Source organism: Patiria miniata, unplaced genomic scaffold (assembly GCF_015706575.1).
Source record: "Patiria miniata isolate m_02_andy unplaced genomic scaffold, ASM1570657v1 HiC_scaffold_16, whole genome shotgun sequence".
NCBI classification, from domain to species: domain Eukaryota; kingdom Metazoa; phylum Echinodermata; class Asteroidea; order Valvatida; family Asterinidae; genus Patiria; species Patiria miniata.
In genome coordinates this window covers 2,921,343-2,940,105 of record NW_024037054.1, presented here as the reverse complement: position 1 = coordinate 2,940,105, position 18,763 = coordinate 2,921,343, and the positions used below count along the sequence as shown (strand labels likewise).

Here is an 18,763-nt window from a genome sequence, read left to right as displayed (position 1 = left end):
TTCAATAAATAAACACATGGGCGGTAGAGGGCAGTATGCCAAAAACACACTGCCAAAATAACGGTCGACTTGACGGCGGGTTGCTCGAAATAAAAACTTCACGATTTTTACATGGATTACGGTGGGTTGCACGAAAAACCGAAATACAAGGTTTAGACAAAGCTCAAGAAAGTAGTATTCAGACGCCACTTCAGAGGTTCTGTACAATTGTGACAATTCTGTAAAACTTTAAAAGTGACGTCCTGTCATGCCTGTGCATGGTGGTGTACTCTAACGTGGCGCACTTCGAAGCTTACCCAACTTTCCTCGTGTAGTGTTGCCAAACCTCTTTGTTGATAAACTTCAAATTCATGCAGTGAAATACTGGTACTTTTACCTTATTAACGCTTGTTATTTAACCTCTGTGAACAATTTCGGTTTCATAAAATTTAATCCGAAATGCAAAAACGGTCGCGTCCGGAAATTGGGCACAAATTGGCGGAGTGTTCCCTAACGTGGCGCACTTGAATAAATCTCAGAAAATTCCAAATTAACATTTAAGAATTTCTGTAAACTTGATAAATTCTGATAAATCATTATTATCTTTACTTACAAACCCAGCCAGATGTTTGTCAGAAAATTATTTTCTTATTTTTCGGGGCATTTTCAAAGGGTTCACTTTGCACTTGAAAATAAAATCGGAAAATCACGCCAAAATATTTTTTTCTTTTAACTTTGTAGCGGGTAAATAAACTCGCGATTTATGAACGGGAGTGTTTAGAACTTGATGAAATTTCACTTTCTGTGAAATTTCAGTTAAAACTTTTGCTCTAGCTAGGCGCTACAGGCGAAAAATAAAAGTGCGCCACGTTAGGGGCCGCGCCACGTTAGGGTACATCAACAACATAGCCCCACTAGTGTGGCCGTCGGTATGCTGCGCTGGTTCAGCGCAGCATACCGACGGCCACACTAGTGGGGTAAGCCTGTGCACTAACTGATGAGACTGGTCTGAAAAATTCAGTGTCTTCTCAGTAACGCAGTGGCTATCGTTACGGCAGCCGTAACGCATTTCCCATTTTCTATCGTTACGGTAGTGCAACTTTTATAAAAACATGAGAAGAAAATATAAAATTAGAAGGAAAAAAAGTGAATTTGAACGTTATGAAATTCGGACTTTATTTCCCTTTTAAAAAAAAATCCTCCAAAGCCTCTCAGGTTAGAAAAGGAAAAAAATTCGAGGGCAAAACTGAGATGCGAACCCGCAACCTCGGGGTGCAAAATCCTACCCACTATCGACTGAGCTGTAGCACTGCTCGCTAAAACGTGGGGAAACAAATAAATTATACCTGCGTGCGTATCAAAAAAGTATCGTAGAGGGCGCTAAACAATGGCTGCCGTAACGATAGCCACTTCGTCTCAGTAAATGCTTCAATATTTTCCCTGCTAAATTTGGCTTAGTGATGCCCATGTATGGAATTCTTTCCCAAGAAAATTTCCAAGTAGGCCTATTCTAGACTAGCCCCATAAACATGATAAATCTAAACTAGAGATTCGCGTTTGTTGTTACAAACGCAGAGTGGTCGGGTAGACAACTACTTTATAAAACACTGTCCAGTTAAGTTATAAATATTAGTATGTACATGTAAGAACAAAGAATCACGAAATTAAATCCTTTCCAGGACAGTCAATTATTTTGTTTAAAAATACATCTTTAACGGTGTGATAAATTTCAGTAAACATTCTACATACACATACAAGTTATTTCTGGCTTAGTCATAACAGGAAGTGAATACTTATTTATTTCGGAGTAGATGTTCATTGTGAAGTTAAATAACGTATGAAAATATGGAAAATATAAGTGTATGTATTCATCACACCGAACTTCCAGTTTGATGACGTCACAGTATTTGGAAGCAAAGGTGAACATTGTAATGGTATCGTTATTTGGGCTAAGATATATGACATGGATCAAATGATGGAATTAAGAAACACTATTTTATGTGCAGCTATAGGGGCGCCCTTTTGGATGACGACGTCATCACAGTGTTTTTTTTTGTGTCTGGCATTTTCATAATATATATGTTTGTAGTAAAATGCTTCCATTTTCTAGTTATTTTTGGTTTTTATTGCACTTCCGGTAACAAAGGAAGTAGAGGTCAAGCGGTTTTGTGTCCGGGAACACAAAATGTTTCTCATGGCGTAGTCTACAACCTCACGAAAAAAACGAACACGATACTCTATTTAGTTCAAAAGATATAACGCAAAGTATTTTGCCCTTAAATCGCTAGTAATTTGATACCTGATGACGTCATGATGCCGTAACAAAATTTAATTTATAACATCTTCGTAACATGGTACAAGTTTACACAAGGTTTTGAGATCATACCGTTAACCGTTCGGAAGAAATTTTACTTTGTTTTGATTTCAGGCTAACATCTCCATTTTGAATTCACTTAACTTTGACCTTCCGGTAGACCCGGAAGTAAAGGTCAAGCGAGTTCACGTACACAACAAAAAATGTTAATCAATTAATGGTCTATCTGATTACAGAATACAAACATCATTGATTAGTTTGTTCAAGAGTTATAGATGAACGTAATTGGTCACTTTTTCAGCTAAAATCGCTTGTAATTTGACACCCGATGACGTAATAATGACATCAGAGTAATATGCACCACTTGAGACGAGGGTCAATATATATTGAAAGTTACAAGTTCATATCATAAACCGTTTAGGAGAAAACCCGCGGAAACGTGCTGTGCAGAAAAAAAAGAAAGAAAGAAAGAAAGATTAATCGCAACAAATCCAAAGAGTGGTCGGGTTGTGCCCGACCACTCAATAAATGTGGCCAATTTACTGGACTAGGCCTACCTCTGCTCCTCCATCCGTACCGTGGAGTAAACAGTGGTAAATAAAGGCCACACTTGGAACAGAGAGCAATGAACATAATTATGTACAAAAGCATGTAGAACTTTGTCAAATTTTGATTTTGACATTTAATTTAGGCTTTAATAGTTTGTAGTTTATTTTTGCTTTAGAAATAGACGCATACTTGCCCTCTTTATAGGCTAATCAGAAAGTGCTAGTGCTGCCTTGTTCAGATACATGTCTATTTTTCGTGAAATTTCATGTTGAAATTTTGATACGCAAACGTGTGCAAACGAATCTGGAAATTTCACGAAAAACATCTGAAAAAAGCAGCACTTTCTAATTAACCTATAAAGAGGGTGAGTCATGCTTCTAAAGCAAAAATAAACTACAAACTAAGCCTAAATGTGAAAATCTAAATTTGACATGTTTTTGTACATTTTCCACTTTCATTTTGTACATTTAAACCATGGAGCTTAAACCAACTATTGTTTGGACTATCCCAACAATAGTTGGGACGACTGCCATAATTTGGGGCGTAAGAAGGCTACCAAATTCTCAACAGGTCACTCTGTGAGTGGTACCCGGATATCTCCTGATAATTAGTCGTTTCTATATAAAAGGTTGTGAAATGATTAATTAGTCAGGTTGACTGCTCTGTAGGTTTATAAGGAAATTGCATAGTTTGGTCGTCGTGGGTACCTGGAATGCAATGCAAATGTCAAAAAGCTTTTATAAATCTTAAGTTTTCTCATTCTTACTCAGATACAGGAATGAAGTCATGATGAAGGGCTCTAAGAAACAAAAGACCGTTGGCCAAAACAAGGTAAAATGTCGTCATTCGTTTTTCTGAATTTAAGCACATTAGGCATGAACTCGATTATAAAACCCTTGCCTTCCCAAATCCTCCCAAATCCTCTTTGCAAAATGGAGGATTTTGCAGGATTAAGGCTATATGGCAAAAATGTGTTGCTGATTTCGGAGGATGCACTGTGTCGAGATCTTGGGCCGGACCTTGTGTTTATGCTCAACCGTTCATAAATTTAGGCCTAGATCATACTTAAAATCCTCCGCACTGCTCCAGGATGTCACTGGCTCTGCCTCAACATATTGACAGTGATTGCTGGAGGATTTTGCAGGATTGAGGCAGTGGTCACTCCTCCAAGGACCACATTCAAGAAATAACGGAGGATCTTGCAGGATTGAGGCTGTATGCAATTTTTACATGGAGGCAGTTGGAGAATTTGCAGGATTGAGGTTGCATCCTAGCAAAAATGCCTAGGGAGTTGGGGTTCAGAAATGAACTTCAACAACCAGTCAACAGAAAAAAAACACCCTTTTCCACCCAAACAATTTCTGCAATTGGTTGAAATTTAGAAAGACTTGTTTTGGCTAGCATCTTGACTTTGGGCGTGATCCTTGGCTACATGGTATTTACAGGTTTATGGTTTCAGGCTAGCACCCCTTGACCAAAGACATCGACAAACTGGGGTACGGCCAACATGGGGTTGGATAGCTCAGTTGGTAGAGCACCGGAACGGCAATCCGGAGGTTGCAGGTTCAAACCCCACTCCAATCAATTTCTTTGTTTAACTTAATCGTTATATATGTGTCTAATCAGGTTTCTCCTTGCGATTTTTGGACAAATGTTAGAAAGGTAAAACAAACAAATTAAACCATGATATTGTTCAACTTCCAGTGCTATGATAAACAGCTTATTGAGCCCGATTACTTTTTGTCTTCAGCCAAGTCAGGCCTCATTAGTATCAAGAGGATTAGCAGTGAAGCCTTCTTTAACAAGGTAAGGTCCTTATATAAGATGGAATTTTAAGGTAATTCAAAGGTAAGGTCCTGTTCAAAGAATTCAAAGGTAAGGTCCTGTTCCGCCACTTGCCTAGGCCTGGCTTTTTCTTTGAAGGGTTCATGCAATGTAATTTATGCACCTTTGTGTCCCATGTAACCTGATTTTCAATTTTTGTTTTGCCATTTTGCTAGGGTATTTTTGTGCCTTTTTGGGGTTTTTTATGCTAATGCGAATTTCCATATTTATGAGTAAAAGTGTGATGTCATTTCAGGCAGAAACCTCAAATGTTACAGCTATGTCAACACCAAAAGTTACTAGAATTTTGAATATTTTGCTGTTGTAAGTGTTCTTTTCTTTGGTGATTCGTTGTTGTGTCAGTACGTGGCAGTGAGCCGGTGAGCAAACCTTTCTCACAAATGTTTACAATGAACAAATGTTTGGGTTAACAAATTGAACAGAAACCCCCCAAACTGAACAGTGTCTTCCTAAAAATGACATCACAGTAACAGTGCTCTCAGTTGTCCGGAACAGCATGGAAACTTATTAAAATGTTTAAAGACTGAATTTGACTAGTCAGAATGCTTGCTTGAAATATGACCTTACTAAAAGGCATGGCAGGGGAAGTGCATGGAATTTTTGACTGTCTGTGACTGTTCAGACAGCAGGAGGGTTAATATTGTCTTCACAGGTTGAGATTCCAACACTTCTGCATACTGTAGTTGGATGAGGGCCTATATTATCTGTGTGATGTGGCATAACCCCAGCAAGTTTGTGTCAATTTCACAGCAAGTTATCATGACGTCAAATTTGCTGTAGGCACTTGTATTAACTGGCCTAAAAATAATATGGATAATATGACTATTTTGAAATCACTGCTTTAGTCTACTTCTCTACACTACTACTTCTCTACTCATCTCCTTCTACTCAGATTTGTTTGCACCAGGAACAAATGGGGTCCAGCAACCCCCGTTTTTCTGTTCATGGTTTGGTCATCCCCCTTCCATTTTTTTTGGTCCCATGAAAATTTGGTTTGGGATCCACCAATGCCTGTGAAGATGCTTTGCCAACAGTAACAATTCAGCTTAAGAATTCTTCGTTGTAGGTATGTTGATGGTAAAACTAGCGATCCTCCGTCCGTCCGCTCAGGCTACTCCCTGTACTCATCCGACTCGGAGAGCACCGCCGGGGAAGTCAATCAAGGATTGAATCGGTGCGCCAAACTCCTGGCCAACATCTTAGACACCAACGACCACGGGCATTCCATCAAGAGTGAGTGTCTTATAAGGTTGGCCTTGTTATACAGGGTGTATAAAAAAAGGAAAACCCGTAAATGTAAATTATAAAAACTCTCATGAATAGTTTGAAATAAGTTAAAGATCATATAAAACACCAATGTGTCCTCTTTCCTTTGATGCCTTAATTGTGTGTCTGTTGCCACGGATGACTGGGCATTCGTTAGTATTTTGTCGAGGGTCAAAACCAGTACTGGGCCAAGTTTGTGCAAAAGGGTAACTGTATTCTGCACATGTGGAATGGCTTAATTTAAAGAAAGGAGACATCCTTTTGTTTAAAACATTTATTTAATTTTGACATAGTGACTTAAACACCCTCATTGTTGTTGTTAACACCTCATGGCCCAATGCCTTCAACGTGGCCACCACCTCTTTCCACACAAAGCTCTGCACGACTTTGTACATATCGCTGACCGGCAGTCTTATCAAGGCCGCATAACAAATCAGCCAGCAATCTTTAATTAGCCAGGTAAAACTTGGCTTAGTACACTACAGGTTTTGACCATTGACAGAATAACAATGAATGCTCAGTCATCCGTGGCCACAGACACACAATCAAGCTATCGTTGGAAAGAGGACACATTGGTGTTTCACATGATCTTCAACTTATTTGTAGTTATACATCCTGTACATGTGTAAGGGGGGGGGGGGGGTATACAGAGCTATGCCTTTCTGAAAGAAGGTCAGTTTTTAAATTCTTAGACTCAGTCACGTCCCAATTTGACATATTCTTAATAGGCAAACCTGATATCGACCACAATGACAAACTTGTGATCAAACAACACTGTTTACCAACAATTTAAGGAGGCAATAATAATATTTCATTGAAGGTAACAGGAAATAAGATTTGAAGGATCAATTTTTAAACTGAAACTCAAACTGGATTTTTCTCGCAAGCCTGCTGACAACACTGAGTATACATTGTTTGTAAAAATACGTCGGCGAAGTGGAAAACCCAATATAAAATTGAAACTCGTACAGTTACATTCAAGTTTTTGACAGCTTTGTAAATTATCTTGATGAAATTCAATAACCCCTAAACAAGCAAACATGCCAAACTATGTTCTGATTTGAGTGAAAATGGTATTTCTGACCACTTAGTTGGGATAATAAAGATAAATATACAAATATTTATTTCATCAAACAGCTGGGCTTGCGACATACAGACACCAAGGACAGAAGTCCAAGACCAACGCCAAACCTCACCGAAGTCACCCCAGCAAACCGGACCCCAAGCCCCTCAAAAATAGCCAGAAGAATCCGGTCCCAGAACGGAAATCAACCAGAGCCTCCCAGACAAAGAAACATCATTCTAAGACCTCGAAGAGAAAAGACGCTGTTACTTCAACAGTGTCTGTACTTCCGGAAGCAAAACAAGGAAGACGCGAAGCGTCGGAGTCCAAACGTTCCGTGTCGTCGACCGTTCACGTCATCCCAACTGGAACTGATGATTCAGGAGGTAGCTGTCATCCAAGGGCAATCATTATCCCTAACCCATCACAAGTCCATCACAAGTGTGGTCACAAGTAAATCGCAAGTAGATTTACAAGCCTAATCACATTCAACAGGGGATGAACAATAAAAGAGGAGTGCGTTTTTCACATGAATGGCTCTTGACTTGACTTGGGACTGGATGTCTTGTGAGGACTTGTGAGGAGTTGTGAGGACTTGTATTGGACTCGACTACCGTCTCCACTCACCCTAAATCCTTCAAACTTTCGTGCCTTTTTTGATGAATTTTGGATTGTAGAACCCAGCCACAATTTACTGTGCATTTGGCTGTTGTGTTTGAGTACAGTGAATGTGCCATTGCCAGCACAGTGTGAGATATGTAGGACTCGGGATGCTTGAAGCATTGCTGTACAGATTTGAGTTTCAGAGTCGCATAAGTGTTGGTGTCAAGTCCATCACAACTCCACCTCAACTTTTTTTTTCACAAGTAAATAATATGTCCATCACAAGTCCAGTCACAAGTAAATCATTAGTTGATTCACAAGTCCAGTCACATGTAAGTCGTAAGTCGATTCACAAGTCCAGTCAACAATGCAATGCCTTTGCCATAGATCATTTGAATATCTTGACACGTTATGACTAGTGATGGGCTTTTGGGGACTTGTGACGACTTGTGACAAGGGCGGATCAAGAGAGGTTACTGCTGGGGGGGGGGGGGGGGGGAGCTGAGGCTGTGCTGGGTGGGGGGGGGGGGAAGGCTCTCGCAGGTGAAAAATTGCCTTATATTGTAAATGCACACTAGTGCCATGATCAGACAAAAATGTTTGGAGTTGTTAAATTCAAAAGTTGAAGTCCTTTTTAAGATGCACTTTAAAAGTTGACATGCGAGGGATTTTTTTTCTGTAGAATTATAAGAACAGTTATTTGGGTGGGCACAAATGCAATGCAGTTAAAAGCAGCTTGTCATAAAATGAAATGGCTTTGGTTTTTTTATTTCTAATCAAGACAAGCCTGTTGCTGGACCAAGCACTGCTCACAAAGCCCCAACCATAACAAGGAACATTAAGCATCTAACAGCTCCAGGATTCCAAGACCATCTCATGTCATCCACACCCGCAGAACGAGAATCACCCAAGAAGCCTCAAGGACTCACAGCCACACCGAATCAAACCCCTAAACCTCCAAGTCCCAGTCGGGGTATTCAGCCAACAACCCTTGCCAAGCCGCTTTCTGGCCCCAGAAATCACCCAGTCACTTCGAGGAGAGATCACGACGACACAAACTTGAGAAACAAGTCGCCAACAGGCTTGACATATTCTCCAAGAGAGAGGAACGCACCAGTTGACAAAACAGAAGGCTTCGTTGGGGACATTGCTGTAGAGTCCATGCAGAAGCCGGAACCAGGCAAGGATTGGATGCAGTGGTATGACGAGTCCGTCGCTAAACAGACTATGTACGAAGGCCTGGCAAGAGCGCCGAAAAGCCCTTCCTCACACGAACGTGAAAGTGGACACGACGAGGCACCCACTAAACCAGAAAGGGATGCTCATCGTGGCATTTCAGGCAGCGTAGTTCCTGCACGACACCCGATGAGGCAGCCACTTCCTCAGCCTCTGACGGACAGTGAAGATTTGCTCAGAGACTTGGTACAACAGCTGACCATCCTCAACCAGAGCGACAAGTCATCCGTCCCGCTTGGCAAAACCGAACAGGTTCTGCAAGGGTTGATCCAAAACAGGCAGCACGCTCCGTCGAAAGATATCAGTGAAGAAGCCAAAGAAGCGAACATTCAGCCTATGACCACGGACACTGGTCCCCCTCCATACGCCGGTCGGCATTACCATAACCAACAAAGTTCCCAATTGGACAGGGAGCAACCATCGCTGAGGCAACTTCTGTCTGATTTCCGTCAAACTCCCTCACGGCAGACTCCGAGAAGCATGCGGCGAGATGATAACACCCCTACCTTTACTTCAGTTGCTCCACCCTTTAATGGTGGTGTAACATTTAAAAACAGGCATCCAACAGAGATGACTGACTTGCAGCCTACAAAAGACACTCAAAAGTCGCAAGCAGAAGTGCCTGACAGTTTATCTTCACCACAAGAGGCTTTCGTTACACCTAAGAAAGCTCCTCTTCGTAATGATTTTGAGGATGATACATCAAATTATGTTTCAACACCTTTTGTTCATCACGGCGGCTATAACGTTCCTGATCCAGAACAAGAAAAGTACATTCAAGTCGGTAAGTTGATCTCAATTCTTTTTTCTCTGTTTTTATTAAAACCCTAACTCCCTAGACTAGGAACCATATCCCTTCTGGCAAATTCCAACACCATATGAAAACTGCACGCACATATTTCTGACTTTGATTCTGGAGGTGTGCCAACCCAATGTAAAAGACTGTCAGTTTAGGGGTACTGTACCCATCCTTACATCCTGATGGGTTGAGTCCTGTTGTTACGGTTAGTAACGGTGGTTGTCAACCCATGGATGTTTTCGTAAAATAATACAATTCCACAAGTTTGATTAGTTTGGGTAATTTTAATTTTCAAAAAAGAAGGAACTCTACAAAATCGCATTAACTTAACCCCTCAGAAAAATATATTGGGAGTTCATATGAACTCCATATATTTAAAGATGCACTGTCAAGTACTGTGCTTCAAAAGTTAAATTGTTGAAATTTAAGTTCCCTTTTTGGCATCAGCAACCCTTAAAAAAACTGTCATTATTGGTTGTTCTTGCATCTCTAATGCACAACAGATATTGGGTACACCTGAATTATTTTGGGCCTCAAATAATTTGAAGTGTGTAAAGCGGTTATTCCATAACTAATCGTGGGTCGACTTTTTTATGTCTCTTTCAGAAGTAAATATCATTGGTGGTTCCAGAAAAATAGTTATTAAATTGTTTTCATTCATGCCCCTGTTCCATCTGATATAAGATGTTGTAAATTCAGGACACATGAAAAGCAAAGTACCTGCCAAGTTCATAAACAAGTAGATTGAAGTCAATTTTAATGGTACTTGTATTATAAATTACGCAGGTCAGGTGAAACAGGGACACAGAAAAATGTCACACTTTTGGACCCTACATTTATGAGCTTACCCATATGCACATGCGTACATCCTGTAACTAAGGATTCTTTACTTATATCAATGTACATGTACGTGGTTAGCACAGAATTGTTTTGCTACTAGTGCAAAGAGTGCATAATTCTGTGGTTATCACAGCCTTGTACCTCTTTCTACCTGCCTCTTAGGTAAGCCAGCCGCTCATGTCCCCACCAGTCCACCGCAGAGCTCTGAGCCGTTGACCGTAGATCACAGAGGCCAGACCCTCAAGCAGAGTTGCTTGCAGCAGATCAGGACATTGAAGTACCTGCTGGGGGAACTGCAAGCTGTTCTAGCAGATCATGGTGGGTTTCAAATATATGCATGTATGTTTTGACCACTTTTAGGAACAACATCACACAAAATGTAACAGGTGTTTTGGTGAAATTGAAAAGAAAAAGAAGCTCTGTGTGGGTCTAATTACAAGGAAGCCATTTTGATCGTGTTCCCTGAATTTTATTTACACACATTTGTATACGCAATTTTGTCGCGTGATAATATCGCATGCACAAATCAATGAGCGCTTTTACATTTACATGACTTATTGTGCGATTTTTTTAAATCAACTTTTTTTCCCACACACGCGTGCGAAACAAAGTCGTTGCGACAGAATCACATATGTGTAAATATGCCTTGTAAACTGTTGAATGGGATAGTGCCAGACTATTTATGCGTTCCAAGCCTCACTTTTAATTTTTTTGTAAATGTGGCTTAAAACATTAGGGTATGTTCAATCATATTATAAATTATTCAGTAGAGCACACTGGTATTAATGTGTAATTAAATTTATTTCATTACTTTCATTTCTATTCGCAAGTTTCAAAATGAAGATTTTGCCTCTCAATTCAATATGGCCGACTTGTGAATAAGGTCCATGCTCAAACGCCTTCCCAGATTCTTGGAAAGCATCAAGCGTACGTTACCTTGACATGTCGATAAAAATTATCTCATTTATCATTAAGTATATAAATAGTCGTTTGTTTAAAAAAAGGGGACATTCATTCTAAAACTAAGACCAAGTTACAAATTGTAAGTAAAAGACCATTGGTTGACCAGTGGTTGATTCATGACTGACTTATGCGTGGACGCACTATAATAGCAATGTGCAATAGGTCTATTGTCAAATGATGATGAAAATGTCACCTTACAACTTCTTGGTCCTGACTGCCCGCTGTGCATTGTGATGGGTGTGGCTATTTGTAACCAGCCATGCAACTGACCTCACTAGGCTGGTGGCAAAAAGTGTGTCTGCATGCACACTTTTGCATTGCATTATGCATTAGCAACTGAATCCAGTTACAAGATCCAAATAATTGTGCCTGTGTTTTCTCTGGCTTTTCTCAATATATATAGTAGCAACTGAGGTAAAACTTCAACGGGATAGTTACGTGTATGCACCTTAGTAAAGATTTTGAGCAATTCTGTTGCTTCAATGACAAAAATATGCACAATGAGCAAATGATCCTATGTTCCTGTAACCTTTTTCTTACCACATTGCTTATTGACTTGGGCTCTTCCCAGAACCAAATCGTTTGCTCAGTCATGCGGAAATCACTAGATGACTAGAGCATGAAAAATGGACAACAAGTCGAAAACTCACCTTTTGTTTTTTACACAGATATTTACTGCCAAGGAGTGATTAAAATCAAAATTGTTGCGTAATGTTTGTTCCTTGAGCTTTACTCTTTTATGTGTAAAAATCAATACCATATTTGTAAAAATAAGAAAGTTATGCCTGTTTGTTGATCTGGTCCCAGTTATCAAACTGCAAGCCATTTCACCACACAACCAAATGACAGTTCATAACTCAAATTGTGCGTGGATACTTCTGAAGCACTTTTCTTAAACGTTTGGTAGGGTAACACTATGAATAAACTACACCATTGGAACGATCCTAAAACACTCTTTTAGCTGTTATATACAAATGTAGTTGATGTATGGGCGGCCAAACACACCAATATGCCAGCTTGCTGAAAAGCAGTGTATAAATCTGTGTTGTATGAGGGTGTTCTGTGTGTGGTTTTCTGGTCAACTAAAGTCACCTATAAAGCAGCGGGGGGGGGGGGGGGGGGGGGGGGGGGGGGGGGGGGGGGGGGGGGGGGGGTAGTTCCTTGTCAACAAAAGTCGCCAATGGTAAGGAAAGGATTAAGTAACATTCCTTATGGAACTTGCTGTCATCCGTTAAAAACACAGAGGACATTGAAGTATCCAGGCTCCTGAATGAACTAGAGGAAGTGTGCAACACGCTGCCTTACACCACTCGGAAGCAGCTCCTGGACCTGAACACCGAGGTCCTGCTGGCCCTCCAACCATTGCAGTCAGAGAACGGCCAGCTGCGCAGACGTCTACGCATCGCCAACCATCAGCTCCAGAGCAGAGAGATGGCTGAGAAGAAAGACGAGGGGTCTATGAGCCTAGAGGGTAAGTCAGGCACAATCCATTGATTATTCTTCTACAAAGGTTTTGTACATGTACGATTTGCTGTTTCCCTGGATTGCGGACCAGAATTAACAGAATTCAACTTTAAAACTAATTTCAGATCGTGGCCTAAGCCCCATAGTACGTCTGTGAACAGGCTTGCCATAGTACGCCTGTAAACAGGCTCGAGGTATTGGAAGTTTGTCAACTTCCAAGGGGGAGATAATATCGGCTATCCACATGAAATAAACCAAGTTACATATTCAGTTGCCGAATTTTCCTGTTGCAGTACGCAACCTCAGCATAAAATCTTCGGAGAAACTTGTCCAGCTCACCAGAAGAATATCGCTCCACCTCAGAGAAGTTAATTCTTTTGCAATACACTAAGTTAATTCTTTTGCAATACACTAACAGTTTCTACCGCATTGTGGAAATTTTTTTTTAGTATAGGAGGCATCTTTATTGTCCAAAATATTCTCCAGTTCGGCATCATTGAGATAGTGAAAACGCTGATTGACATTGTTACATGTGCAGTCATCTTTTCGTGTAGCTGCTGCACGCAGATAGGGCGATGATCGCGCATGCGCACTACACCCGTGCAACAGTTGCACGATTCCTACGCATGAATGCTTGTGTGCACTTGGTAAACAGCAAAAATAGCAGCTGACACGTGATGGTGAATGGACCAGTGAGAATTCAGCTCTCTGTCATGAATATGTATGAGGCATAGTAATTGAAAATAGCACGGGGAGAGAAATAATCAATGAAACAATTATTTACGCTTTCCTCGTTCAAGCAATCCAAAAACATTGCCCTATACATGTATCTCTTCCTTAAAGCTACAGTCCATCATTTGTAATTTGTGCATTTTGTTCGTTTGAAGCAACAAAAGAGTTCAAAATCTAATGAAGGATACTGAGCAACTTACCTGATGAAGTTTCAGCTAAGCTTCAGCTGTACATTCCAAGAAAAACAGCATTCTAAGATCTCAATTTCAAATCCAAAGTTACTGAATCATGTTTTGAATTTGAATTTTGATCCGACGAATTATAACAACCGCGCGCGCGTGTGCGTCGTTCCAATACTTGTGCGCGCTGCGCTGAATAACAAAACGAACTACTAATTTAAATTTTCCTACGGTGCTTCTTAAGAATCACCGTTGGAAATGCCTTCTTTCGTTGATTACTTCAAAATGACAGCTTCCCAGAAAGAATAATTTCACAGGGAGTTTAGTCCCCTTACTATCTTTCAACCAAGTTTGTTTTTCAACAATAATTACGCCAGTTACTTTTCGGATGGCTGCAAATGATGGACTATACCTTTAAAAGGCATCTATAATTTGTAAATCACTTCTATTTCAGGCGAATAAAAACAACTTGTCTTCTCCTTTCAAATCCAGCCATGGCTCTTCAGGCTCTCAATTCCAACCTTCAGAAGCAGCTTCGTCAAGAGAGACAGGAGAAAGAACAGATGGTGAAGAACAACCTGGAGATGAGTCAAAGCTTAGAAGAGAAGGAGCAACAACATCAGAACATGCTCAGGATATTGAATGATAAGGTACCACAGACGGCCAGAGAAAATGGGGAGTTTAGCGTAGTCTTTGATTTGAACTCAAATTCAAGCTTGTCAAAGTTGTATATTCTGTGCCCCTGTCAAAGTTAAGCACGATAGAAATACATAAAGTGTAAAAAAAAAGACATAAAGGCTTGGGTTCCAACTTTTTACCTTTATTTACTGGTCAACGGCGCAACTTCTTCCTAGTGTCCTTTCTCAATGGCTATCACAATTTTTGATAGATCAAGAAATTGGGACTGAAATTCTTATTTTGTGGCCTATGCACTTGATTTGTGGGGTACCTTGCAGCGAACTGAATCAGGCACTCATAGCATTTTAATACTGTTGCCAGATTTATCGATATCCAAATTTTAATAAGGGAATAAATGTGTGCTTGGCCGGTTGTAAACACTATGTTTAAGACAGGGGGGAGTCTGGATGCTGATGGAGAGGGTAATTATCAGCATCCCGACTCCAACTGGTCTTAAACATAGTGTTTAATACCGGCCAAGCACATACTTATTCCCACTTTAAGGTCCAAAAGTCAAAACAAGTCAACAGTTATAAATTTCCAACGATTTTGTTTTTCGAAACACCCCTCTAGCTATATTATGGTATGGCCCTGTCTCGAGAAGTGGTAAACAACTCCTTATATGGAGATTGGTGCTCATTGATGTGGCGCAGAATGCAGCTGTGCCAGTGTAGTGTGAATTTAGGACTATGAAATACTGGCTCATCTGTAGTATTGCGCATGCCTATGTGAGGATTGTGAACGTTCAACCAATAAAACGGTACTGGTACCGGATTTCATAGGAGTCCAAATTTCATGTGACACTGGAAAAATGTTTAAGACCAGCCAGCCAGTCTTTATCAACCATTTCAATCCGGCTACGTGACGGGCTCTCGACCAATAGGAATGGGTAAACTGTCTTAGGTATTTATGAATTTCAATTTATCATGTGCCAGTCAATGTGTTGTGTTTCCCCTTTTCTTTGCAGGACAGCAACTTGCTTAAAACCCGTCAGGAGACCCTGGCCGAGTTGCAGGACCTGCGCGAGGCACGCAGCGAGCTCCAGTCCAAGGTGGACTATCTGGAACTGCAGGTTGAGGGCGCCAGCAAAGAGACGCGGATACTTCAACTGAGCCTGGAGCAGAGGGACAACGAGATTGCAAGACTGAAGAGTTTCAACCAGTGAGTGTTAATAGACTGATCCATTAAACCGCCTGCAATTACTGACTGCAATTCATTTGCCGCGCAAAGCGCGGCCACTGCGTGTACAGTACAAATCACTTAGTGTACGTGCGTCACACACAAGGAACGGTGCACGTCAACCAGCGAAATGTCCCGCCCATGGGACGACGTTGCTAGGAAAAAGGGCGCCTTTTTTGTCGGAGCCCTTACAATCTTCATACATGTAAATCTTTCCAACTACCGATTACTGAAATCAAAGTTCAAAATGCCTTGCTCAAAATTATTGTCCCTTACCTCCCTTCTCACTGTAATCGTTTGTCTTCATCTTCTTCTAATCTCCAGGAGTCTTCAGGAGCAGATCAGCAAGCTGAGGAGTCAGCAGGGTGAAGATCCCACGTCTCCCAAGACCTCAGGAGGAATAGGCCTGCAGAGAATGAGTCGACTTCTTATGGAAAGGTGGGTAACCGTCTACTCAAGCATAACAGAGAGAGGCTACCTTGTGTCTCTCCTACTGGAGTTCTCATGAATGGTAATAAAGGGCATCTATGGGCTCCATGCGACAACAACAGAGGGCATGTTTTTACCTCTTTTGAGAGCTCCGTGGATGGGACACACAGGGTGTGAGTACTGTACTGTACTGGTTCGCCCGCGAAGTGCGCACAACTTCCTGAATGTGCAACAGCTATAGCCACTGCGTCTTTCAGTCGTCGTCGGAGCGCGAATACGTTCGAATTCAACTTACGATGGTCTCCGAGACTAATCCCCGCCTCCAATAACTTTGGATACATTCCAAATATGCAGTGGATGGTTCGGGAACCAGTCTAGGTCACCCTCAACTCTCCTTTTCTGGCCGTTGATGGGGTACTTGTGCATGAAGCCCATTGTTCTGTGTTCAAATGGAAATTGAAAATTTTATTTACATGTAGTTATTGACTTGTTTTTCCTTTAGGAGTCCAAACAAAGCCAACAAGGAAAATATCCAGAGTTCATCGTATCACTCCGGCTCTACCCCTAGGAAGCATCTCCAGTCCGCCAAGAAGTCTCATGACCCGTCAGTCTCCAATTCCGTGTCTCACAATCACGCCAGGGGCTTTCGGAACTCACTCACGAAGAGCCCCAAGCAGCGAGTAACGTTCCTAGACACTCACACTCACAACCAGAGAGGCCAAGACATCAGTGAGTGGGCCAGGACCGACACGCTATGGAAAGACCAGCAGGAACTGCCCGGTGACTTGATAAGCTTTGAAGTGGAGGGGATTAAACCTTTTCCAAAACATGATTCCTCCGGGGCTCACGTTTCAGTTTCTCCGGACAGGCCCAGTTTTTCCCCAACACGAGGATCCACGACACCGAATTTGATCAGTGACACCCTTCGGCAAGATACCACAAACGCCGGGGAAAACAGATTCAGAGACAAAATGACATTTGAAAACAGAATGTCACCGTACCATTTGGATCTAGATATCCCCGAGCCAGCTTTTGGAAAAGACTCCAGACCAGTGATTGACGTTAACCCAGCCATGCCAGAGCCCCGCACAGAAGGAAACTCGTACAGAGCAACTTGGGATGTCGCCAGTAAACCCGCGATAGCGTCAGTAATCTCAGATTCCACAGTGTCTTCCATCACCACGGAGTACGAGGCACAGTTCCAGAGTGGACTCAGAGACCTGGACGCTGAGATCGGCAAGTTGCAAGCTAGCCTGAAATACAGTGCATTCAAGCCATTATGAATTGATCCGATTATGAAGTAGGCTTTCAGTCCATTAGAGCATACTTCTCCTGTCCTCTCCCTTATAGCAGCCCTCTCATCTGGGATGCACCCTGTGGGTCTCTTAAACATGTTGCCTACATAATGAAAAGGCAGAATATAATGGTTCACACAACTACACTGTGAAAATTTGTGGTTTTCGTGTTATCAGCATCCAAAGGAATTTCATGATACAAAAGTTTGTCCTAAAAAATCAAGTCATCGGAATGCTACTCATAATTCCAGTTTGTTTGAGATCTCTTCTTGTATGGTAGATGTAAAGTTTTCACCTTCGAAATTCATGGACATTCTATCATATGATGGCACCTTTGTCTCAGTATAGGCGGCTCATGGTTCAATGAATTTATTTTCTGCTTTAAAATTGGGCAAGGTAAAAACCTCGTGTGTCAGATATAAATAAGCAGGGTTTTCAATATTTTCTTCAAATTTGAAAGACACGTATGTGGAAATTTCCTTTGACCTAGACCTTTGTAATGTGCTTACAAGTAAACAATCTAGAACACTAGATTTCGGCAATCTCTTGACTAACAGTAAGGTTGTGCATCGGAACCGGATATCCGAGTACCCGACCGTTGATGTCAGAAACCGGTTCCAGATTACGGGATCGGGTACCCGTAACTATCTTTACATATTACTTAGTAACTTCTCATATTGCTTAGTAACTTCTCAAACAATGAAAAAGAAAGGTTTGAATGTCATTTGTGGGGAGTTTTCGAAATCAAAACCAGGCTACGTGGGAAAACAAAACGTATTTCACATTTGTGATGCGAGCTATCAAGCTCACTGTACACACTTGCATCTTGCTGTACTGACGCACCAATGCAGTAACATTATCGTGTGGACCTTTATGAACAATCTCAACGGCAACTTCCAAGATTTGAATTTTGGGATTGTTTTTTTTTTAAAGATACCCTGATACCTTTTTTTGTCTTCAATCGGGTACCCGGTTCCTGCACTACCCGTAAATTCACACCCCTAACTAACAAGCACCTTTAACCTGCCCTGCTTTACCCTTTACCCTTAGCCCATTCTTGCCATTTTGAACATTTTCAGCACAAACTACATTCAAATGCCGTCTCGTATTGTTTACAATTTATCATATTATGCTAGGTATTTTCTTGGTATCCCCAATGTACTTCACCATAAAGTAAGCTATTTAGTACTTGAAGCACATAGCAAACTTTACAAGATTTTTCTATAAAAACAATTCTTCTAGAACCCTACCAATTTGCAGTTTGTTATTTTAAGATGTTCGGACTTGCACAAAAATTTGGATTGTCTTAGCCAATCCAGTTGCGTGCACATGTAAGCTTGCAAAGTCATA

General features: G+C 41.2%; 1 protein-coding gene across 1 annotated transcript; it reads left to right on the top strand.

Moving 5' to 3' along the window:
• The first annotated feature begins 15 nt into the window (after positions 1 to 15).
• LOC119722670 lies at positions 16 to 18,007 on the top strand. The gene is made up of 12 exons (XM_038192912.1): positions 16 to 121; positions 3,613 to 3,673; positions 4,593 to 4,648; positions 5,754 to 5,920; positions 7,091 to 7,402; positions 8,401 to 9,639; positions 10,657 to 10,812; positions 12,701 to 12,928; positions 14,325 to 14,482; positions 15,478 to 15,671; positions 16,014 to 16,127; positions 16,621 to 18,007. The coding sequence occupies exons 1-12, from the start codon at positions 36 to 38 to the stop codon at positions 17,399 to 17,401; spliced, it is 3,552 nt and encodes a 1,183-aa protein (XP_038048840.1). The 5' UTR covers positions 16 to 35; the 3' UTR covers positions 17,402 to 18,007.
• Positions 18,008 to 18,763: the final 756 nt, after the last annotated feature.